The sequence below is a fragment of the Ranitomeya imitator genome, chromosome 6, assembly GCF_032444005.1.
Source record: "Ranitomeya imitator isolate aRanImi1 chromosome 6, aRanImi1.pri, whole genome shotgun sequence".
Classification (NCBI taxonomy): Eukaryota; Metazoa; Chordata; class Amphibia; order Anura; family Dendrobatidae; genus Ranitomeya; species Ranitomeya imitator.
Window position 1 is genome coordinate 489,027,920 of NC_091287.1, and position 24,905 is coordinate 489,052,824.

General features: G+C 44.5%; 1 protein-coding gene across 2 annotated transcripts in view; it reads right to left on the minus strand.

The window, feature by feature from the left end:
• Nucleotides 1-24,905, minus strand: part of NIPAL2 (NIPA like domain containing 2) — a 195,916-nt gene that overhangs the window by 106,643 nt on the left and 64,368 nt on the right. For both annotated transcript variants that reach the window (XM_069731639.1, XM_069731637.1), the window contains exons 2-3: nucleotides 21,429-21,497; nucleotides 7,474-7,645 (exon numbers count right to left, since the gene is read on the minus strand). In XM_069731639.1, coding sequence (XP_069587740.1) covers nucleotides 7,474-7,645; nucleotides 21,429-21,497 — 241 coding nt within the window. The remainder of the gene's footprint in view (nucleotides 1-7,473; nucleotides 7,646-21,428; nucleotides 21,498-24,905) is intronic.

Here is a 24,905-nt window from a genome sequence, read left to right on the forward strand (position 1 = left end):
CGACGCTAGCGTCGGAAACGACGCACGTGGCGAAAAACGCCACCAAAACGACGCACGCGTCCCCTATGTTAAACATAGGGGCGCGTCGCCGCTGCGTCGCCGCTGCGTCGCCGGCGCAACAGCGACGCACATTGGCGGAACGCCAATGTGAACGTAGCCTTACATGATCATTGACTTGCACTATAGCCTGGCAGTGCTGGGGTCCAGGGTTCAAATCCCACCAAGGACAAACATGGGAAAGGAATTTGTATGTTCTCCCTGTGTTTGCTTGCGTTTATTCTGGGTTCTCCGGTTTCGTTCCACACTCCAAAGAAATACTGATAGGGCTCCCAATCTACATTCCCTAAGGATGATGATGTATATAAGGCGCTGCGGAATATGATGGCGCTATATAAGCGAGTATACTTCACAAATCTGGCCTTTATTTAAAGGTGGCAAGAAAGCAGTTTTTGAAAGCAAGCCTTAAGAAGTCTCATTTACAGTTTGCAAAAAGTCATGCAGGGCCGAGACAGAGCTATGGAAGAAGGTGCTCTGGTCAGATGAGACTAAAGTAGAACTTTTTAGACTAAATGCAAAACACTTGTGTGATGGAAAACCAACACTGCACATCAGCCTGAAAACACCATCCCCACCGTCAAACACTGTGGTGGCAGTATCATGCTGTGGGGATACTTTTCTTCAGCAGGGACAGGAAAGTTGATCACAATTGATGAAAAAAATGGTTGGAGCTAAATACAGGACAATACTGGAGGAAAACTTGTTAGAAGCTGCAAAAGGCTTGAGACTGGGGCATTGGTTCTGCTTCCAGCAGAACAACGACCCTAAACATTGTGCCAGAGCTAAGATGGGACGATTGTGTATAAATAGTTCAGACACAGTGCAGACCTAAATCCCATTGAGAATCTGCAGGAAGACTTGAAAATTGCTGTTCACAGATGACTCTATCCAATCTCATTGAGCTAGAGCTAGTTTTAAAAAAAAGCAGTGGGCAAAAATGTTGGCCTCTAGATGTGCAAAGCTGGTAGAGACATACCCCAAAAGACTTGCAGCAGTAATTGCAATGTACGCTGGTCCTACAAAAGTATTGACTCAGGGGGTCAGAATTTTGAGATTTATATATTTTTTAAATATTCAGAAAACCATGTATCATTTCCTTTACACTTAAACAATTGCTACTTAGCATTGGTATAATCACATAAAATCCGGATGAAAAAACATTTACACTGGTGGGTGTAACGTGAAAAATTAAAGTTCATAGGGTTTTAAATACTTTCCCAAGGCACTGTATACATGGATATAAGTTCCAAATAACCCCACCAAGTGTATGTAAACATAACATCATTGTCAGCCAGGTACGCTCTACAACTGCTAAAAAGAATGAACATATGAACTGTAATGTAAAAACAACCGGCTGTTCACATGTTCACTATTATGAGCTTCTTTTAACCGTTTTAGGTTTCTACAGCTGTGAAGCAGTTAAAAAGAAGTGACCTGACCATTCTTCATGTGCTTCACTACTTTGTACACACAGTAACAAAAAATAAAAATTTAAGCAAATAAAAAAAGCTGGAAAAATTAACTTTTTTCTAAATGAAATTTTGCTATATTTTAAAGAGGACCTGTCAGTAGGATAGGATAGGTAAACCCTCCTAAGTCGTCTATATTTGCATGTAGGTAATAGAAAGTTGAATAAAATGATACTTTGATATATGCAATTCCATGTCTTAGTCCTAAGAAAAATATGGTTTTCTGAATATGTAAATTTGCTGTTAAGAACTGTGGGCCGGACATGGATCTCCCTGATAATCTGTCTCCAGAACTTATTTTATAATGGAAGGAAGTGTTACCAGTGTGAGCCATGTAATAACTGATAGTCTGCTCTCCTGAGCTACATGTCTCACACTGGTAACACACCATTTAAAATAAGCTCTAGAGGCAGATACTCCGGGAGATCCATGTCCGGCCCATAAATGTTAAGAACTCATTTACATATTAAAAATAAAATATGTGGATTACTCTAGAATGAGACATAGGATTGCAGATATCAAAGTATAATTTTATTCAACTTTCTATGACCTATATGAAAATATATAGACGGTTTAGGAGTGTTGAGCCTATTGACAGATTCCCTTTAATGGTTTACTGTGTATATTATTGAAGGGATAAACTTTCTTTTGTGGGGTTGCGTTTGTATTTCTGAGTACTAGTTGAACATCTCAACATTGTTACCCACAAGAACAGTAATTTTTCTCAAATACACTATTACAAACACGAACTGTCAGGACTCTGGATGGGCTGGTTCTGGCTCCTTCCTGGTCAGATCTGGGTTAAATTAGTTCGCCTCTCTTTGGTTCTGGGGCAGCTATTTAATGCTGGTAGTTCCTGGGTTCTGAGTCGGGTATACTTCCGTCTACTCGGTTTGAGATGGCTGATCCAAGTTATTCGTCTGTAATCGCTGTGCTTCTGTGTGTGTGTGTCTTGCTGTGCATCACCTGGTTTGCCCCAGACTACTGCTCGTTTCCTGCTTGCTACTTCTCTGTCTGTCCTGGCTCCCGACCCTCGGCTTGTCCTTTGACTAAGTCTCTGTCTTAGTACTCTGTGTCCTGTGTTTTTTGTAGACCCTCCGTTTTCGCGCGGTAGCTCCGCCCCATTGTCCCTGCAGTGATCACGTGACCTGCCTAGTTCAGGTCCTGTATGTGCACTGCGTGTCTCATTCCTTCCTCTCCCTGCGCTCCCACTAGTGCCCCCTTAGGCTGCCTCTCTACTACCCCAGGCAGCGTCATTACATTATAACCGACCTAAAGCATTAAAGGAGATTCTGCACCTTTTTTTTCCCTTTTCCCTCTGATATGGATCTGCTCCAAGCTCTGTCAGATCAGATAGCTAACCTGACCAAAATGATGCAGAATCTGTCGGTGGAGCAAAGAGCTTTGGTTGCTCCTCACCGACAGGTGCAAAGGGAGTTGACGAATACGGGTGCCTCCTCTCCATCTGGCAGTATAGATGGGGCTGTCTCAGATGTTTCCCTTTCTTCTCCTGAACACTCTGTAAAATTACTGGATACCTTTTATGGGGATAAAGTAAATTCCGAGTCCTTAGGGAGAGTTATTATTATTATTTTATTATTATTATTTATTTATATAGCACCATTGATTCCATGGTGCTGTACATGAGAAGGGGTTACATACAAGTTACAAATATCACATACAGTAAACAAACTAACAATGACGGACTGATACAGAGGGGCGAGGACCCTGCCCTTGCGGGCTTACATTCTACAGGATTATGGGGAAGGAGACAGTAGGTTGAGGGTTGCAGGAGCTCCGGTGTTGGTGAGGCGGTAGCTCCGGTGTTGGTGAGGCGGTAGCTCCGGTGTTGGTGAGGCGGTAGCTTCGTTGGTGATGAGGCAGCAGCGGTGTCAGTGCAGGCTGTAGGCTTTCCTGAAGAGATGAGTTTTCAGGTTCCGTCTGAAGGATCCGACTGTGGTTGATAGTCGGACGTGTTGGGGCAGAGAGTTCCAGAGGATGGGGGATATTCGGGAGAAGTCTTGGAGGCGATTGGATGAGGAGCGAATAAGTGTGGAGGAGAGAAGGAGGTCTTGGGAGGACCGGAGGTCACGTGAGGGAAGATATCAAGAGATTAGTTCAGAGATATATGGAGGAAACAGGTTGTGGATGGCTTTGTAGGTCAGTATTAGCAATTTGAACTGGATATGCTGAGGGAATGGGAGCCAGTGAAGAGATTTGCAGAGGGGGGAAGCAGAGGAGTAGCGAGGAGAGAGATGGATTAGTCAGGCAGCAGAGTTAAGGATGGACTGGAGAGGTGCAAGGGTGTTAGCAGGGAGGCCACAGAAAAGGATGTTGCAGTAGTCAAGGCAGGAAATGATGAGGGCGAGTTATTTGCAAGTTATTGTTTTCCCTGCGTCCTAGGTCTTCAGCCCTGGGCTTTCTCCCTGCCCCCTACGTCCCCTGAGAGATTGTCTGTGGATCAGTTCTTCGAGGCCTTGGGTCTCATTTACGATGAACCCGATCGAGTGAGGTTGGCTGAGGACACGATTATGAGTCTCACTCAGGGGAAGCTCTCTGCCGGGTGGTACTGTTCTGAGTATAGATGGTGGGCACCAGAAGTGTTTCGGAATGACTCGGGGCTCAGAGGGCTATTCTGAAGGGGACTGTCCGAGCATTTAAAGGATGCGCTAGCCCTGCATCCACCACCTGATTCTCTGGAAGAAGCTATGACACAGGCCATCCGTATGGACCGTAGGCTGCGAGAGAGGGGAGTGGTGCATCGTGAGGCTCCGTTGTTACCTATTAAGCCTGAATCCTTATCATCGTTTTCAGCCCATGGAGGTGGGGGCTGTCTCCATTAAGGAAAGGGAGAGGAGATGCCGAAGGGAGAAAAATCTCTGTTTTTATTGTAGAGTTCCAGGCCATTGGAGAAGAGACTGCCCCTCCTGTCAGCCGGTTTCCAAGGTCTCAGGAAACGCCTAGGTCTGGGGAGCTGCCGAGGAGGCTCCCCAGACCCTCAGGTACTGTCTTCCTCAATCTTCAAATTATTATTGAAAGTGGAACTTGGTGTGAACAATTTTTTTCCCTCTCTTCTGCTTTTGTGGATTGCAGTTCTACTGTGAATCTGATTGACTAAGTTGGTGGCCCATTGTGAGATAGGGACAGTCAGGTTGGGGAAACCCATGAAGGTCGTGGCTATTGACTCTACACCTTTCACCAAGAACGGGTTCCTCTCCATTACTAAGGAGTTCGTCCTTAAGGTTGGCCCTGTTCATATGGAGCATATAGCCTGTTTTGTTCTGATCAACCTTCCTGCCGCGTTGGTCTTGGGGTTCCCCTGGTTGCAATATCATAATCCGGTCATTGACTGGGAGGCCCGGGATATTGTTAAATGGGGGCCTACCTAAATGTAAAAATAACTGTCTAATTTCTGTATCTGTTGTTCGTCAGTCTAGAGGGTATTCTGGAGTACCTGAACGACTTCGAGGATGTGTTCTCTGATAGTCAGGCTGAGGGGTTACTACCGTACCACCCTTTTGATTGTGCCATCGATCTTATTCCTGGGGCTAAGTTGCCTAAGGCTCGGTTGTTCAACCTTTCTGGTCCTGAGTGGACCTCCATGAAGGAATACATATCGGAAAGTCTCCGCAAGGGACATTTTCACTCTTCTGTATCTCATGTTGCAGCAGGATTCTTTTTTGTTAAAAAAAAAAAAAAGACAGTGGCTTCCACTCATGCCTTGACTTTCGGGAACTTAAGATTACTGTGAGAAACACGTATCCCCTTCCACTCATTCCCTATATGTGTAATCAATTGTCTGGAGCCAAATGGTTTTCTAAGCTTGATTTGCGGGGGGGCATATAACCTGATTTGGGTACGGGAGGGGGATGTCTGGATGACTGCGTTCCTCACTTCTGAAGGTTTATTTGAAAATTTAGTTATGTCGTTTGGTTTGACCAATGCTCCTGCGGTCTTCCAATACGTCATCAATTTTGTGTTCTCTGATTTTATTGGGCGGTTTGTGGTTATCTACTTAGGTGACATTCTGGTTTATTCATCGGATAAGCAGGCCCATGTTGGTCATCTTCGGGCAGTTCTCCTGAGACTCAGGGAGAACCTGCTTTTCGCTAAACTGGAAAAATGCAAATTTTTGGTCCAGGAACTGACTTTCTTGGGGTTCATTGTCTCCAGGGATGGGTCCCTGCTGAAACCATTGGGGGCCGTGGATGAGGGGTAACTGGATCCCGCAGCACCCGTGTTGGTCAATGGTCAGGAGGAGTATGAGGTGGAGCTCATCGTGGATTCTCGGATGGTCCGTTGTATTCTCCAGTATCTGGCGCATTGGAAAGGTTATGGACCTGAGGATCGTTCTTGGGTTCCTGCCCGATCGGTTCATTCCGACCGTCTGGTTCGGTCTTTTCATGCTCACTTTCCTGAGAAAACGGGGGGCCGGTGGCCCCCCATTGAGAGGGGGGTACTGTTATGACTCTGGATGGGCTGGTTCTGGCTCCTTCCTGGTCAGATCTGGGTTAAATTAGTCCGCCTCTCTTTGGTTCTGGGCTGGCTATTTAATGCTGGTAGTTCCTGGGTTCTGAGTCGGTTATACTTCCGTCTACTCGGTTTGAAATAGCTGACCCAGGTTATTCATCTGTAATCGCTGTGCTTCTGTGTGTGTGTGTGTCTTGCTGTGTATCACCCGGTTTGCCCCGGACCACTGCTCCTGTTTCCTGCTTGCTACTTCTCTGTCTGTCCTGGCTCCCGACCCTCGGCTTGTCCTTTGACTACGTCTCTGTCTTCGTACTCTGTGTCCTGCGTTTTTCGTAGACCCTCCGTTCTCGCGCTGTAGCTCTGCCCCATCATTCAAGCAGTGATCATGTGACCTGCCTAGTTCAGGTCCTGTGTGCACTGCGTGCCTCATTCCTTCCTCTCCCAGCGCTTCCGCTAGTGCCCCCTTAGGCTGCTTCTCTACTACACCAGGCAGCGTCATTACATGAACCTAACATTAAGTAATTCATTGTTCAGTAGTTTTATATACAAGTGGTAGGTTTTTGGGATTTGGCAGTTTTTGATAATCACTATGGGCCATTTATTAGAACGGTCTTGAGGAAAATATTGGCCCATATTTGCCACTGACCGTTTATGGCAGTCAAATAGAGAGGGAGGCTGGTAAAATTTTCAGGAATTTCCCAAGTAGGTCTACATGTTGACCTCTCAGATTATCGAAAGCTAATCAACTATATAGCTAGTCAATAGGCACTGGTTTGTTTCCATTTTCCATAAGGTGGATGAAGGATTGTTTGTACTATTGTGAGTCCAAAGACTGATTCATCAGTGTCAGCAGCATATCCTCTGCTTATACACTGCCAACTACAATTTTTATTTTCGCATAAAATAGAAGAACAAGTTTGTTTGTTTTATCGGTAGACATCATTACATGGGGTAATGATCAGGAATAAAGCTGATACCGAAGGTCATTTGGCTAATCATTGGTCGGTGCAAATGAGCCTTTACGCCAGTTCAGAAATATTGCCAAAAAAAGCCTCCTAACAAACAAAATTCCAATCTTCTAAAGAATCACAAAAAAAGGAAAATCGTATAGCACCAAAGTACATTGATAAATGTGACCCAGTGTGCCCACGACCAATTATAGCTTAGTACTCATTGTAAGGGCGCAATCAAAAAACCCTATAAATAAGACTAAGATCGTAACTCAATGCTAGGACTAACTGGCGGCTCTCCTGACCCGAGCGTGACAACTGCATAGAAATATATGAAGCTGTCAGGCTTGGGTCGGGAGAGCCGCTGGCCAGTCCGACCATTGCGTTACTATTTCGGTCTGACTGCGCTTTTAGTCCCATACCTTATACTACATGGAGAACCCCATAAAATAAATCCAAGTATATTGCAGTAGAAATCACTTTACGAATCAACATGAGAACCAGTGACAAAAGACATTTGTACTCACCTATAACTGCAACACAACCTAGAGGAGCGATTAAAGTTGCTGGGGCAAAACCATAAGCAGCGAAGTTCCCCAGTTCACCGACGCCCATTAGCAGAACTCCAAACCACCAGAGCTTGCTTTTATAATAAGGTAATGGATCTTGTCTCTGAGCTAGCCGAACATGCGTGTATTTCTGAAACAGAAAAATAATTATTCTGTAAAGTTATATTATTGTAAAGTCATAGACTGCAAAAAAATAATTGCTTCATGCAAGGTTGGATATATAAAGAAACATTTTGGGTTAAATGGGTGGATGCAGTCAATATTGCTATATAAATACAGAATTGACAGTAAATCAAAAGAAAAATCCTATATCATTTTTACAAGTATTTGGCTCTAAAACAGAACCATGACCCAAATAGTTCCCAACATCAGAATGGTAGTATTTCCCATGGATAGGTTTTCTTTCCATACTGTTTCCACCTTTAAATATTTGTATTTTGGGCTAAAAATGTTGCATCTTATATATTTTAATGCTTTGAACAAGGAGAAACAGTCAATTAAAGCCATTAAAACTACAGTACAGAATTTTATTAACATCAACATTACAAAAATATCAAAAATATATGGAAGGATACAGTGGATACATTTAGGTCTCAACGGTGATGACCCAAGGTTCAAAACACAAGGGGGAACAAAAGACAAAGGAGGACACAAGGTCAAATGTCCAACCACAATGTAAGAGGACTTGTGAAAATATAGATTATCATAATGAAATTGCCATTAGTTGTCATGTAGCACCATGTTATCCCTACGTGAAAATAATGTATCATGCAAACAGGCAAATAAGGTGCAAGTCCATAGGATAAAATCAATCACAATTCCAATCTATATACATAATTGTCTAAGGGTCACTTCCATCTGTCTGTCTGTCCTTCTGTCACGGTTATTCGTTCACTGATTGGTCTCGGCAGCTGCCTGTCATGGCTGCCGCGACCAATCAGCGACGGGCACAGTCCAATTAGTCCCTCCCCTACTCCCCTGCACTCACTGCCCGGCACCCGCTCCGTAATCCCCTCCACTCACCGCTCACACAGGGTTAATGGCAGCGGTAACGGCCCGTGGTGTTACGCACTCCGTTACCGCTGCTATTAACCCTGTGTGTCCCCAACTATTTACTATTGATGCTGCCTATGCAGCATCAATAGTAAAAATATGTCATGTTAAAAATAAAAAAACAAACAAAAAACCTGCTATACTCACCCTCCGTCGCCTTTGCCGCTCCTCGCCACGCTCCCGGAACCGCTCCATTGCAAGCGGCAGCTTTCGGTCCCAGGGCTGGTGTATGACAAGGACCTGCCGTGACGTCACGGTCATGTGACCGCAACGTCATCATAGGTCCTGCTCACACCAGCCCTGGGACCGGAAGCTGCCGCTTGCAATGGAGCGGTCCCGGGAGCATGGCGAGGAGCGGCAAAGGCGGCAGATGGTGAGTATAGCAGGACTTCAACAGGCCTTCGGAAGGTGAGTATATGTTTATTTTTATTTTTTTAAGTCTCTATACTAAGTGGCTCTGTGCTGGCCAATATACTATGTGCCTGGGCAATATACTACGTGGCTCTGCCATATACTATGTGGCTGGGCAATATACTATGTGACTGGGCACTATACCATACTACGTGGCTCTGCTATATACTACGTGGCTGGGCAATATACTACGTGGCTGGGCAATATACTACGTGGCTGGGCAATATACTACGTCGCTGGGCAATATACTACGTGACTGGGCAATATACTACATGACTGGGCAATATACTACATGACTGGGCAATATACTACGTCGCTGGGCAATATACTACGTCGCTGGGCAATATACTACGTGGACATGCATATTCTAGAATACCCGATGCGTTAGAATCGGGCCACCATCTAGTTAAGACATATTGCTCAAAGTCAGGATATGAATGGTAAGCATTAATGGTGGTATTTACCCGTACTGAGTGTCCTACCTATGCGTCGGTCCCGTTCCCCAACGTACGTTTTGCGTACGTCACTTCTTCAGGTGACCCCTGAAAAAGTGCCCCCTGAAGAAGCGACGTACATTGAGGAACAAGACCAACGCGTAGGCAGGACGCTCAGTATGGGTAAATATGGGTACATGTAGCAAGTCCAAAGGCGACACACCACCGAAGCGTTTCTGGTGCATGTGTAAGGAGGAAGACCGGGTTGCTGGTACCTGTATTGAGCCGGATCCGGAACTGTCGAGGTTGCGTCCCATGTTGCCCAAGGGAAGGAATAGGGGACCGGACAGGCACCATGACACTGGAAGAGGGGTGGGTCTAGACAGAATACAGAGCAGAAAGCACGCAGAGGTGCGAACAGTTTCCTGCCATCAGGGAGAGTGCAGGAGGGTTAGCAGCACGCTCCGCACCCACAGCATCAGTGCCGCGACGCATTGTGGCCGAGACCTACTGGACACTCCAGTGGGGTATTGAGAGTGGGAAGCGCCGTGCGCCTGGACGAGGGTAAGACCGTGCTTGTGCAGGAGAATGTGAGCAGGTTACAGGACATTAGTTTTGGGACCCCATCTGAGGACATTACGCCAGTCGTTGCCAGTACTACAACCACCATAAGTGTCACCTTTTCCATAAGCAGATTGAGTACCTGGGACACATTGTATCCGCCGAAGGGGTGACACCTGCACGCGAGACGATAGCAGCGGTACAGGACTGGCCCACCCCGAAGACCGTGAAGGACATTTGGGCCTTTCTGGGGTTTACTGGGTACTACCGAAGGTTCGTGAAGAATTTCACTCGCATCGCTAATCCGCTGTTGGAACTGTTAAAAGGAGTTAGCCAGGAAGAAGCCTTCTGAGCCCAGAAGATGGCCTTGACCGAGGCCCCAATACTTGCGTATGCCGACTTCTCCCAGCCCTTCATTCTACACACCGACATGGTCTGGGGGCCGTGCTATCACAAATGCAGGGAAGGAAGGAACGAGTGATTGCCTATGCGAGTCGTTCCCTCCACGACTCGGAACGGAACCCGGATAACTACAGTACCTTCAAGTTGAGGGTGCTGGCATTAGTGTGGGCGATGACCGAAAAGTTCACCGAATACTTGTCCGATCCAAAGTCTTTGTGCACACCGATAATCCCCTGGCCCACCTGGAAAATGCGAAACTGCGGGCCTTGGAACAAAGATGGGTGGCCCGCATGGCAAAGTATAGGTACAAGATCGCATATCGGGCAGGAGCCGAGAACACGCACGCTGATGCTCTGTCAAGAGTGACCCATGAGCGACCTGGACGCGACCAAGATGAAGAGTTGGAGGCAGAAGAGATTCCTGTTTTTTGGGACCTCACCAGGTCATTGGCGGCGACGCAGGGATAGATCAGAGAGGCGTCTGAAGAACAGGTGCTGGGATGACCTCGGGATGACTGGGTGCAACTCCAACAGGAAGATAGGGAACTCACCCAAGTGAGACAGTGGGTGGCCCTGAAGCGACTCCCCAGCTGTCCCCGGGGACTCTGCAGATTCTCAGATAGTGGGAGTGGCTCCAATTAGAGGACGGGTTTCTGTATAGAAAAGTGCAGTTGGTATGAGAGTTGGGGATCACCTGGCAAGTGGTGCTCCCAGAGAAGTTGATCCGTGCAGTGGCTACAGAGGCCCAAGAGAGAGGAGCTCACTTTGGCCTGGAGAAGACGTTCCAGTGGTTACAGAAGTTGGTATATCACTCCCGATTGAAGACTGCAGTCGAAGAGCCTGTCAGCTATGTTGGAGATGTGAGCTGGCTAAACCCCCGTAGTCGAGAGCCCCCACACAGAGCATCATAACTTCTGCTCCCCTGGAGATATTGATGATCGACTACTTGACCATGAGTCCAGCTCATCTCGGGTATGAACATTGTCTGACTACTTTACCATGTTCGCTGCCGTGACTCCAACTCGGGATCAGACTGCTGAGTCAGCCACACAGTCTAACTCCTGAGACATCATCCGAGTGTACAGTTGCCCGAAGAGAATTCACTCTGACCAAGGCGCTTGTTTTCAAGGTCGAGGGATGGAGGAGTTACATCGTCTGTACCAGATTGAGAAGTCCAGGACTACGCCCTAACGCTTCAACCGGATGCTAATTCAGATGTTCAGAACATTGGAAGAGGATTGGAAAGTACGATGGCCTGAGTATGTGGCTGAATTGGTCTGAGTGTACTACAACCATGGCACAGTACAAACGGATACACTCCGTACACCCTACTGTTTAGGCGAAAAGAACGGGAGATTGCAGAGCTGGAATTGGATCCAGAAGAAGACTACACACGGACGGGGGTGTCTTCTCGGGTCCGTGAACATCGACACAGGCTGCAGACTCTCCACTGGCTGGTGTAGACAGTTCCGGGAACTCGAACATCATGAAGCGGCACCCATTAGAGGGACAGCTCTAAAAGGCCGGAGACTGAGTGTTAGTTCGAGACAAGTGACCTCGGGGCAAGTTAGATCATCAATGGGAAAAGACTCCATATCGAGTGAAACGCAGAGTTGGATCCAATGGGCAAGTGTATGAAGTTCAAACCGAGGGAGAAGAGGGGGCGCCCACCCGAGTAGTTCACTATAGCATGATGCGTCCTTGCCTGTCACGGGATCCACTGAAACGCTCACTCCAACGATTCTTGACTGTGATGTGGAAGAAGCACTGGCCTCGCTCTCAGACTTGGATAGTCCAACGCCCGCCACTCCAAGGGAAGTATGTCGGTCCGAAACTCCAGAGATGGCTGCTCCATTTGAACCGGACATGCTCCCATCTTCTACCATTCAACCCGACTCTACCACTTAACCTGAACTACTCCGTACAGAGTGGACAACCACTGGAATACCTCCCACTCGTTATGAACAAAACCAGTTTATTTGACAAAGAATTGTTCGAGAAAAGGAAGAGTGTCAACGTCAACTGAAGGAACTCTCGCCCGTGGAATGGCGAGCTAAAGGAGAGGGGAAGTGCAAGGAGGAAGACAGGGCTGTGGGTACCTGTATTCAGCCGGGTCCAGGACTGTCGAGGCTGCATCTCATGCTGCCCGGAGGAAGGAATAGGGGACCGGACAGGCCCCATGACCGAGAAAGAAAAGGCGTGTCTAGACAGAATACAGCACAAAAAGTGCACAAAGGTGCGGACAGTTTCCCGCCATCAGGGAGAGTACAGGAGGGTAAGCAGCGCGCTCCACACCCAGAGCAGCAGCGCCACAACGCATTGCGGCCGAAGCCTCCTGGACACTCCAGTGGGGTATTGAGAATGGGAAGCGCTGTGCGCCCGGACAAGGGTAAGACCGTGCTTGTGCATTAGAATGTGAGCCGGTTACAGGAGATTAAGGTGCGGTCCCCCCTGCTGGACAGCGCGCATAAGCCCACGTTTGATACCGGGATCCCTGCGGCCTTCCTTACTTTAGCTGCACAGGCTTATGGACTAAGGGCTCAAAGGGTAAAACCGGAGACCACCCATTGTTGCCAGAAGTTGGAGACGTTAATTTTGGGACCCCATCTAAGGACATTACGACGGTCGTTGCATGTACTACAACCTCCAACAGATCATCTGCAGCTGAGGAACCTAAGGACACGATAAGTTTTATAACTGGACTGTTGTTACAGTATAACTTTCTCTTTCAATTTAACTATTATCTTCTGCTAGGAGCCTCTTCATTGTACCAAATTAAATTGTTAATCTATTAACCCTTGCTCTGCCTCCATTGCATCACTGCATCCCTAAACCTGCTTACACATGTAGCAAGTCCAAAGGTAAAACACCACCAAAGCGTTTCTGGTGCATGTAGCAAGTCCAAAGGCAAAAGACCACAAGCACATTTCTGGTGCATGTAGCAAGTCCAAAGGTGAAGCACCACCAAAGCGTTTCTGGTGCATGTAGCAACAGAAATGTGTCGATATTTTGCTTTTGGTCTTTTACAGATGTTTTGTGGATTTCTTTTCTCTCTCTCTCTACTTCATTTACTACCCTGGTGCCTTGAGCTTTATTTACAGCTATTCCATAAATTAGCCATGGATGGTTAAGGCGACATTTCTGAAACAAAGCAGAAATGTTTTTTCTAATGTTGAACGTCACTTTTGAAGAAGTCTTCAGATCTGACACATTTATGGCAGATCCACAGGTGATAGATGCTTGATACAGAATTGCCAATATTTACAATGACATTGCCAAAAATCAGGACATTTACAGGGATAAACTATTTATGTTTATTTAAAAGAAGGGGAAAAAAGTGAAATCTTTAACATTCAACATTAGAGTACAGTCATGACTTAATGCACAGATCATCTCAGCTTCGCCGAGGAGGTCACACATGAATTGATAAATTACGGCTTCAAACAACTTTGGCTAGGATATGACCTAAACACATTAGCTAATATGTGAAAATACGTAACAGGTGTTAAATTTACATTTTTCAAATTAGATGGTTATGCATTAGCTAATGCAATCGCCAGGACCGAGCATAGAGAACAGGTCAAGAGCATCCACCAAGGACATAGCGCAGTCATCTGCCAGCCAGATTTTTATACAAAGCAGAAAATGATCCTACTGATTATGATCAAATAAGTCTTGGCCATCAATATAGTCTAAATGAAGGCTTTTTTTATATGCATATAAATGTCCGGCACAAATAAAAATATCTAGTATTCGAGTCCTATTTTCCATGAAGAGATTAAATGTTTCTTTATCTGCCTTGGGGCTAAAACTAATAAAGAACAAATTTTCATAGAAGTAAAAATAGACAAAACAGGAATAACTAGTCAGAGCAAGGAGAATGGTTTAAAAGAGTTCAACTGTAGAAATAGGAAAGATTAAGGCCATGTTCACATGTTCAGTATTTTACATCAGTATTTGTAGCCAAAACCAGGAGTGGGTGATAAATACAGAAGTGGTGCATATGTTTCTATTAAACTTTTCCTCTGATTGTTCCACTCCTGGTTTTGGTTTACAAATACTGATATAAAATACGAACCAAATACTGAACGTGACCTAAGGGTTTGGTCACAAGTGGCTTTTTTTCTTGCATTTTTTCATGTAGTGTATTTGTTTGTAAAAATATGCAGCAGTTCCAGCATAATCAATGAGATTTCTGAAATCTTAAGCACGTGCCGCAATTATTTTTTTCAGATTAGGAGTCCTGCTTCATTTGTGCAGCACATTTCACCCAGTCAAATAAACGTAAAAAAACTGCAAGTAAAAATGTCATAAAAACTCCCATATTGTATGATGCGCTTTACCTGCCCCCCATTTGTTTTTGGTGCAGATAAAAAAAACACTGCAAAAGGGCAACGTGTGAACATACGCTAAGTATATAGCCACACGCAGCTTTTTCAGTGCATTTTTTTCTGCATGAAAAATGCAGGCTATTGCCAGAAATCCAAAGAAGAAATTGTGTGTGTTTTTAATGCATTTTGATGTTTTGTTGTTAAATCTCATTAATCTCAATGGGGAAAAACTGCAGTAAAACATTGAAAGAATTGACGATGGTTTAAAAAAATAAATAAAACAAAAGCACAAAAAAAAGTAAAGGAAAAAAAAGAACAGTCTGAATGAGATTTTAGAAATCTCCTGTTGTACTATAAAATGCTAGATGAAAAAAATTGCATGAAATATGCTGTGCCCTAACAGTCAAATTCTGCTTGTGGAAAGGGTTAATTACAACCAAATATAATGCCTAAAAAGTAGTAGAAAAGATTGTAAATCCAGAAACTACAGACAATGGAGACCTACATTTTCTACATAACCATTTTCCAGATTGAAGACAATTGTTGATTTATTAGTGAAAAAAAAGTAATTTCAAGACTTGAAAACATTACAATAAAATTTATGGCCCAAAAAAAAAAATGACGTAATTTGCAGTAAATCTTTAGTTCATTCACTTCAATTCCACCACTTCATATTTAACAAATGTGACCTCTTAATAATAAATATAGCATAAATTACGCAAGAGCAACTTTTCAAGCATGGTAGTACACTTTACAATATTAGAGTATGTGACTGATGTGTTAAAAATGTTGAATTTGAAGACAAAATATTTTGCGCAAATTGTGCCTTATTATGTACAGTGATTGATAAGACTTTCTAATGCTAAAAAAAGAGCAGAAGACCAATGTGTCACGTGTCACATAATGAAAAATTTTATGCAAATTTTTAAGCATTTTAAAAATAGTTACAACATAAATGCATTTGTTCCACATCTTTTTAAGACTTTGGAGATGTCTAGAATATGCAAGCTACTTTTTAAAACTTTTAAGTGGAAATGCAATCAGAAATATGTTGTATTTCATGCCAAAAGGTTAACCACCCCCCTTTTCTCATCATTTTTAAAGTTTTGGAATAGGTACTGTTGTAGCAAAGCCAGGTAGGCTTCCTAGCACTACAGGCAGCGTCGGACTGGAGCACCTTGGGCTCATCAGAGAAAATCATTCTTGGGGCCCACTATGTAGCTACATGTATTTTTTTTCTGTGTAGCTGCATAGAAAAAAATACAAGACCACCAATTGTGTGGTAAAATACCCTGATATTAATCAGGGTATAATATAAGGTAGTACACGTCTTAATTATGTAGCAGGGTTAGGGTAGCCCCCTCATTGAATATAATGTAGCCCCTCACAGAATATAATGTAGCCTCCCTCATAAAATAATGTAGCCCCTCTTATAGAATATAATGCAGCCCATCTAATAGTATATAATGCAGCACCCCACAAAATATAATGCAACCCCCTCATAAGGTATAATGCAATCCCCACCATAGAATATAATGTAGCACCATCATAGGGTGTAATGCAGCCCCCCTCATATAGTTTAATGCAGCCCCACCATAGAATATAATGCAGCCCCCTTAGAGTATACTGTAGCCCCCTCATAGGGCATAATTCTGCCCCCCTCATATAATAGGATGTTGCCCCCCGGAATATAATGTAGTCCTCTGAGAAAATAATGCAGCCCCACCACAGACTATAATGCAGCCCCCCAGAGTATACTGTAGCCCCCTCATATAGTATGATGCAGCCCCCAGAATATAATGTAGTCCCCTGAGAGAATAATGAAGCCCCTCTCCACCTCCATCATTGTTCTCCCTCTCCACCCCCATCATTGTCCTCATCACCACCTCCATCATTGCTTTCTCCCCCACAACCCCCATCTTTGCCCATTCCACCTCAATCATTACCTCCTCCCCAAAACCACTACTGTCCTTTCCACCACTACCATCATTGTCCTTTACACCACAACCATCATTGCCTTCTCCCAAACCACCCCATCATGGCCTTTTTCACCACCTCCATCACTGCCTCCTTCCCCACCACCCCCATTATTGCCAATCTCCAACACACACAGCACCGCACCACTCTCTCTCACACACAAAGCACCGCACCACATACATACGCATGCAGGGAGACAGACACACAGCACCACTCACCTCTCTGCAAGTTCCCCGCAGCACATCCCAGCAGCCTCTTCCTCACCGGCAGCTTTCTGTCTGAAACTGCGTGCCGAAATACGACGTCATCCAGCTGCGCCGTGTCAGACAGGAAGTGCCGCAAAGGAAGCCGCATCTGATCCCTGCAGCTCCGTTCCGCCCAGGGTAAGCCGTCCTGCAGGGGCCCACCTCTGGCTTTACATGTCATGAGGGCAGTGCTAGCCTCAGCTTGCGGCTAACACTGCCCGCTATTAAAGTGAAATGATATTCACTCCTCTCCACGCCCATGGGGGCATGGGGAAGCGTAAATTTTCATTTCTCTTTAGCAGAGGGGACAGGCTCCTGTCTCCAGCTGCTGCTCCGCTGACTCCATGGCCCCATAACTGCCCAGTGTGCTGCTATTAGCGACATGCCACTGACTGGGGGCTCCTGGAGCAGTGGGGGCCCTAGGCAGCTGCTGGCCAGCATGCCAGCAGGTGTCAGTGCCTGAGCCCACCGGAGGATCCTCCGGTTCTCTGGTGGGCCAGTACGACCCTGACTACAGGTCCTGATTAGGTGCAACTGGATGGCTATGACTAGAACCAGGCCATATGTTCATGTGAGTCTCTGTCACCTGGGGGAAGTGGAGCCGAGTGGATTTGTGTTGGAGCTGAAGAGAGACAAGCAAGAATCTCTCTGAAAAGAGACTGAACAGGCTGTGTGCACCAAACTGCAAGTATCAGTGGTTGCTATGGATGATAGCGGTTTTGTGTGACCAAACTGGGACTAGCTCAGCCATATCCGAGTAGCTAGGGTCTGTATTGCTTAGTTAGTGCCTGGACAGTGTTAGGGACTTTATGTTTATGGGGTTTCTTTGGTGCTGTGCAACCAGTGGAAATGAACACTATTCCATGTGTGATATAAAACAACTCTGTGGCTTTGTGTTCCAAGCGGCTACCCGAGAGAGTGAACCCCCTACAGTACTAAAAAGTGTGGTAATAAATGGCTGATTCATACTACTCAAACCACAGGTAGCATGAATTGGAGCCTATCTGCATGATTGCAGCCAAGTATTTTTTTCTATGGCATTTCAAGATCCAGTCTAGAACCTTAGGAAACAGATGAGATAAGTCAGATGCTGTCCCTGACCAGCTTCTCTTTGCACTGCTTCAGTCGATTGACAGGTCTCTCCTGATGCACACACAGTCAATCACCTAGAATGATGCGTAGTGAAGATGGCTGTGGATGTCATCGGACTAATCTCATCTCTGCCTGAAGTCCTGGACTACATTTTCTCCATTACGCCATAGTAGAACATGATTGCAATCGTACAGACAGCCTCCGATGTATGATAGCTAATTCATACTGCCCAAAAGGTCAGGTTCAGCTTAAAAATGGACTCTGGCAGTTACGACAATTAAATATCACAATTTGTGCAAAGATTTGGGCCAAACAAAATTGATAAATGTCCCTTTAAAATTTCTTTGTTACATCACATTCTTTCAATTTGAATTTTTTTTTTGGCTTAACTTTTGCTTTTTAAACTGTGTATTCAATGTAAAATTCTGTTGGCGATGAGAAAGGGGTGAACATGCGCAATAAGAATATGTGCACAAGGGATGTACTGCTATTGATTAAAGGGATGACCCGTCACCTAAAATGTATTTTCTAAATATCTATCCTTACAGCCGAACTGCTTTTGTCATTTGCTTTATTACACAATTTCCTACATTTCTCCCTATTTAGCAAATCTTTAAATGTATATTTTTTTTAACTGTACTTCCGGTGATGCTTTGTTTGAGAGGAGCCCGAAAAGTGAAGTCACAGGAGACTGGGGCTGCACTCACTTCCCTACAGCGTCCATTGTCACTCCCGAAACACAGCATCATGGGGGGACAGGGGTGCACTTACTCAGTAGTTTGTTGCATTGCCGCCCGCTCTGAAGACATCCTGGAAGATGGGTGCTGTGGGAGAGGCGAGGGCAGTGGTGGCACTATGCTTTTATCTCTGCCACTGCCTTGGCTTCTATCTGAAAAAAGACATCACCGGTGGGAGTGGAAATAAAAAAAAGTAAGTGATGCCAACGCTGCCCCCGATCATACAGGATCCAGGATGTCTTCATAGGGGGAAAGCAATGTAAAAAACTAGTACATAACAGCAGCGCTGCCTCCTGTCACATCCTGTTCCAGGAGGGGGTGATAGATGCTTCGAGGAGCGAGTGCAGCTCCAGCCTCCTCTGTCACACTTCCCTCAGACAAAACGTCACAGGAAGTACAGTAAAAAAAAACCTTCACATTTAGAGAATAGGTAGAAATGTAGGGCGTTGTGTAATAAAGAAATTTTCAAAAGTGGTTTGGCAAAACCTAAGCCAGAAACAAAATTAACATATACCCTGCTGTAAGTAAATAAGGAACAGCAATAGTACATATAAATAACATAGGGTACATAGTAAGCACAGTTTTTGATCAAAGTGTAAAAGCCATCACATCAGCATCAAGGTGTACCCTAATCAGGACAGTCCTAACCGCTAGTACTAAAACCTTACCATGTGTCAAAGTGATGTCAATTTGAATAAGGATCGAGCAGGACCGAAGGTCACACCCTAACCTGCACTAACTGCAGAAACCTGAAACTTAACTGAAAAAAAAGGAACTGGAATACAAGTTGGTATGCATGCAAAATAGAGGAGCATGGTCACTCTGGTCATTAAAGGGAATATCCAGGACTTAAAAAAAAAATGGCATGTAATTGGTAACAGAAGCAACTACCTTGCTGTTGTATCTGGTGCTAGTTATTGACCACTCCTGCCAGAGATTCAGATGGTGTCTGTTATGACCTGGTGGTTAGGAGCACCCGGAATGACCTGATAGTTAAACCTCATAAAGGACGAGCTCTGGGATGTGGGAGCTCTGCTGACCGCAAGCCCTAATCCTATCACACACACTAGAAATAGCCGTGGAGCGCTCCTGACCAGACCTAGGCGCCTCGTCACAGCCTAAGAACTATCTAGCCCTAGAGATAGAAAATAAAGCCTACCTTGCCTCAGAGAAATTCCCCAAAGGTAAAGGAAGCCCCCCACATAAATTGACTGTGAGTAAAGATGAAAGTCACAAACGCAGAAATGAAACAGGTTTCAGCAAAGGGAGGCCAGACTTACTAAATAGACAGAGGATAGGAAAGGTAACTTTGCGATCAGCACAAAAACCTACAAAAGACCACACAGAGTGTGCAAAAAAGACCTCCGCACTGACTCACGGTGCGGAGGGGCCACTCTGCATCCCAGAGCTTCCAGCTAGCAAGACAAAATCATGAAAACCAGCTGGACAAGAAGACAGTGAACAAATAATGACTATCAGGAACTTAGCTTCTGCAGGAGAAGGCAGGTCACCAGAGAGATCCAGGAGCGAACTGAACCAATGCAAAAACATTGACAGCTGGCATGGAGTAACGATCTGAGAGGAGTTAAATAGAGCAGTCAACCAAAGGATAAACCACGTCACCTGTGTAAGGAACCTCAGAAGCAGCAGCTTCACTCACAGCCACCAGAGGGAGCCCATAGACAGAACTCGCCGAAGTACCATTCACGACCACAGGAGGGAGTTCGACAACAGAATTCACAACAGGTGTCATGCTGATTGACTGCCGGCTTCCCCCAATTAGCAGAAGAGAGCGGGCTGTCAATCAGCATGACCCCGGAAGTCCAGGGCTGTCAACAGGAAGAGAAACTGCTGCTCTGTTGATGTGACATCAGCAGAAGTCTGTGACACCTCTGTGCCGGTGGAGAACGGCACCAGGCACAACAGGCACGTAACTATCAACTACCTGCCTGTTAGTACGTAGACAAATTTGTTTGTTTTTTGTTTTTTTTTAAGCTCCAGATATCTCCTTTAAACACACAAAACCTAAGATAGAAACAAAATATCCTGCTGTACGTTAATAAATAAAAGCAATAGTGCAAATAAATAACATAGGGTACTTAGTAAACACAGTTAGATATCTATATAGTATGTTTTAGATGTCGGACCACCCCTTTAAATGAACTATTGCAGGTTTTTCTTCGTTATTCAAAATCTGCACAAAATTTTGTGTGAATTTCCCTACTGCTTTCTGCAGGTTTTCCTGATGACATTTTCCATAAGCAAATCCATCCCACATAAACATATCTCTAAACAATCAAAATTTAGGGACTAACAAAATATGTTGAAATGCTTAAGTCATATACACAGAAGCATAATGAAACACAGGCTCTAATTTTCCATACAATAATGTCATGCAACAAAACAACTGTCAAGTCAGTCTCTGAAATGGACAGAAGCCTCACAAGTGACCCAGCCCTACTGTATTAGGCCATTTAATGCAAATTTTATGAGCTAACATTAAAATATATTCAGCGTGAGTGGGTCAAGGCATTTTTCCTCACCCACTCACTCTGAATATATTTTAATTTTTAAGTAATTAATTCCATTTGGTATCAATTCTCTTTACCGGTCATTTGCTTCATTCTATTAATTGACAGTTTATGTATATTCTGTAGGCATAATCTCTTACCTGCAGATTAAGGGATATGCTGATCAAGAAGCTTCCAGCAATTGACAAAATTATGCCAAAAATTAGGTTCTAGGGGAGAAGAGAGATGCAATTATGAAAATACAGAAATGAAAATAGTACATTACATATTATAGAAAATGATGAGCTTGGGCACAGTCACTAGTTTTGTAGAGCATTTTCCTTACCTGGAAATGGCCAACAAGGTAGCTTCTGGCAGATCATTGCTGAAGGGAAGCCATCATCAGAAAATGACCATAGACAAGATATTTTTTTTTACATTTTACAATCTATATTAAATGTAAAAAACATAAATCTTGCAATGTTCACACCGGCCTCTGGATCTTTTTATTTTTTTTTAACTAACTACCTGTTTCAGTTAACAACATGGGTACATAGCTAAAATGGTCAGAACCAGACCCTATCTTATGAAGTGAAGCATATAATGATAATGAACCTGTGCATAGATCATAGTTAATCAGTGGATCATCTGTGAAATTGGGCTATTGTGATTAATGGATCCCGTGTCACCAGCTGTGTTACCCGTCATTGTAGTCCTTTCTCTGCTGGTAAGGACCAAAGAATGGCGTATGTAACCACAAGAAAAAGAGGTATAATAAAAAAATACGTTTCAAAATCAATTATGACACATAATAAATATAAATCACAGAGTAATCCTTTAGAAACAGAGCAATTGACTACGGTTAAAGGTGCACCAAAAAACAAAGTGTTACCCCAGGAACAAAGGGCAGTGGAGTACTCGATACCGGGTCCTTCAGTTCTCAAGGGGGATGTCACGGTGGCTGACCCGGTCCGTGGCCCTCGGGAGGTCCGTTGTGAAGGGGGAAAGTTCTTTAAAGGGGAAATGTTTGTGACGCCACCTGTGGTATTCGGTCAGGGTGACCGACACTGCTTTAAGGGGTCCGCTGGGGTGATGTTACGGCAGCTAGATGGTATATCTTCCAACAGGTGAAGTATGTCCCCAGGGCTTCCCAGTGTGTAGATGGTGGATGGTTTGAGGTGCAGTGAAGGACAAGGACACAAGGTTGCAGTCTCTTTACCATTTTACTGAAGGCTTCTGCATCCACAGTCCAGAGCACCAGATCACAGGGCAGGAAGAGTCCGGCCGGTTTGGAGGCAAATCCAGAGTCCCCTTATCCAGGTGGAAATCAGTAGCCTTCCTCTAGCGCCTGGGTGTTGTAGTACCTTATTGCTGAGCTTCTCATAAGGTCTTCACAACTGTTGTAGATGTTCTAGATGTTATGTCTCTCTCTTTCCTCCAGATGAATAGGAACAAAGCCATATGGCTGGTGGCCTGAGGCTTTTTACGGGGACTCTAGCACGCCCCAGCCCCCACAAGTTACCACCGTGCACCCTGGGTATAGGTCGGGCAGGTAACGTGGAATTAGCTGTCCTGCCGGTCTCTGGAGCAAGGTATAGAGACTGTTGCTCCCTCGGTGTTCCGGCTACCGGATCCTGCGCCTCAGAAGGAGGCAGCCTGTGTAGGGCAGAACCCCTTCTGGTTTCCTCTCCTTTTGCTATGACTTCGTTTCTCACCCTCTACAATACAATTCTCTGTTCGTGTCTCTTTCTTAGGATGCTGCCGCACGTGGGGCAGGCGCAGCTCCGTGTCCTTCTGTCTAGGCCTCTGACAGGATCCCACCCCTGTCAGGGACCAACCCTGTCGGCAACTGCTCGATGTTCCTCCTTCCTGTCTGCCTGACAGGAACTGACTGACTTCCTATGCAGACCACCAGTTTTACCTAATTGTGAAGACTGCCCTAATAAATAGGAGCGTAGCTCTCCCTGGTGGACTGGTGTGAAGTGTGTTGCATGTTTGTGATACCTGGTAAAGAGATCTCCTTTATTGCCTTCAAACGTAACATCACTTCCCCCTAGAGGAGAACAATATTACTGCAACGACCAGGACCCTGGGGCGCTGCAAAGACCTGGAAAGAAAATGGTCTCACAGGACCAAAAAAGCCCATGCTTAAAAATACAATATAAAAAGTGACAGTACACTAAGTTCCATCCATGCTATACAGTCCTAAATAAGGAGGGCCACATTATTATTAAGCTAAAATATCATCATAAAAATTATTATCACTAGTCAGTGATCATTTGGCTATTACAGCCTAAATAATGAGGAAAACATGGTCCCACCCATTAATTTTTACCCATATCAGTGTCCATGGGGATGAAGACTCGCCCCTACGCGCGTTTCGCAATAGCTTTCTCGGGAAGGGGCAGAAGCTTTTTTCGTCCTGTGAGACAATGTTCTTTCCATGTCTTTGTTCCTGGGGTAACACGTTGTTTCTTGGTGCACCCTTTACCGTAGTCAATTGCTCTGTTTCTAAAGGATTACTCTGTGATTTATATTTATTATGTGTCATAATCGATTTTGAAATAAAAACATATTTTTTATGATACCTCATTTTCTTGTGGTTAAATACTCTATTCTTTGGTAGGTACATGTTGTTTGGGAGCTCCATTGGATACTATCCATTTTAGTCTTGGCTGATCACCTCGGGACTGTCTCTTCTAATATAATATGGTATCTGTATTTGAGATTTTGTGTTTGACTCTGCTGGTAAGGAGTCTGTTGAAAGCTCTTCCTGAAGGAACAGAAAGTCCAAAAACAGCCACAGTGGCCGATGTGAAAATTGCAAGCTTACTAATGTTATTTTTTCTTAATATGAAAAATAATAAAAACCCTAAATCAAGCAATAGTTTTCTGATTATATATATTACTGAAAGAGAAAGTACAGTAATACATGCAGGGCCATTAATTAAGTAATTGATACTTTAGCATAAAAGTTCATATTAGAATCAATCCACAACAATACAGTAAAAAGTCAGTATACATATTGTACGATTTCTGGTTTTAGATAATAGATGTGATAACTACTAGTGTACATCAGTCGTATACATAAAAACTGCTTTAAAAGTATCTCGATTTCATAATAAATCAAGAATGTGCTGTGAAATTAAAAACAATATGGTAAGACGCTCACCATAGAATGTAAAGCCAGAGGCATGGCATCTGGTGTAACACAGGATGACGCCGTTAGACGAGGCAAAAAATGTAAGTATGGATGATCCCTAGACTCACCAAGAAATCTGGTACGCATAACCGGAATGAGGAACCAATAGGAGAAAGCCACGTCAAAGGACATGTGACCTGGGTAAGTGTATATTGTGCACATGCTCAGTAGGCAAAACATTGAAACGTAACACCCCAGGTTCCTGGTTGTTACAGTGGTATTGCCTTCCTCTCGAGGAGGGTAATGCCATGCTTGGAAGCGAGAAAGGATCCGGTTAACAGGTATTCACATACATACATACATACATACATGTTCTGACTCCAGGCCAGAAAGGGGAGCTCTGAACCCAGTTTTCGGCGGAGTTTCCCTAGAGAATATATATTCTGGCTTGGAGGAGGAGTCAGGCAGTCTGTCAGAGGGACAGAGGAGAGAGGAA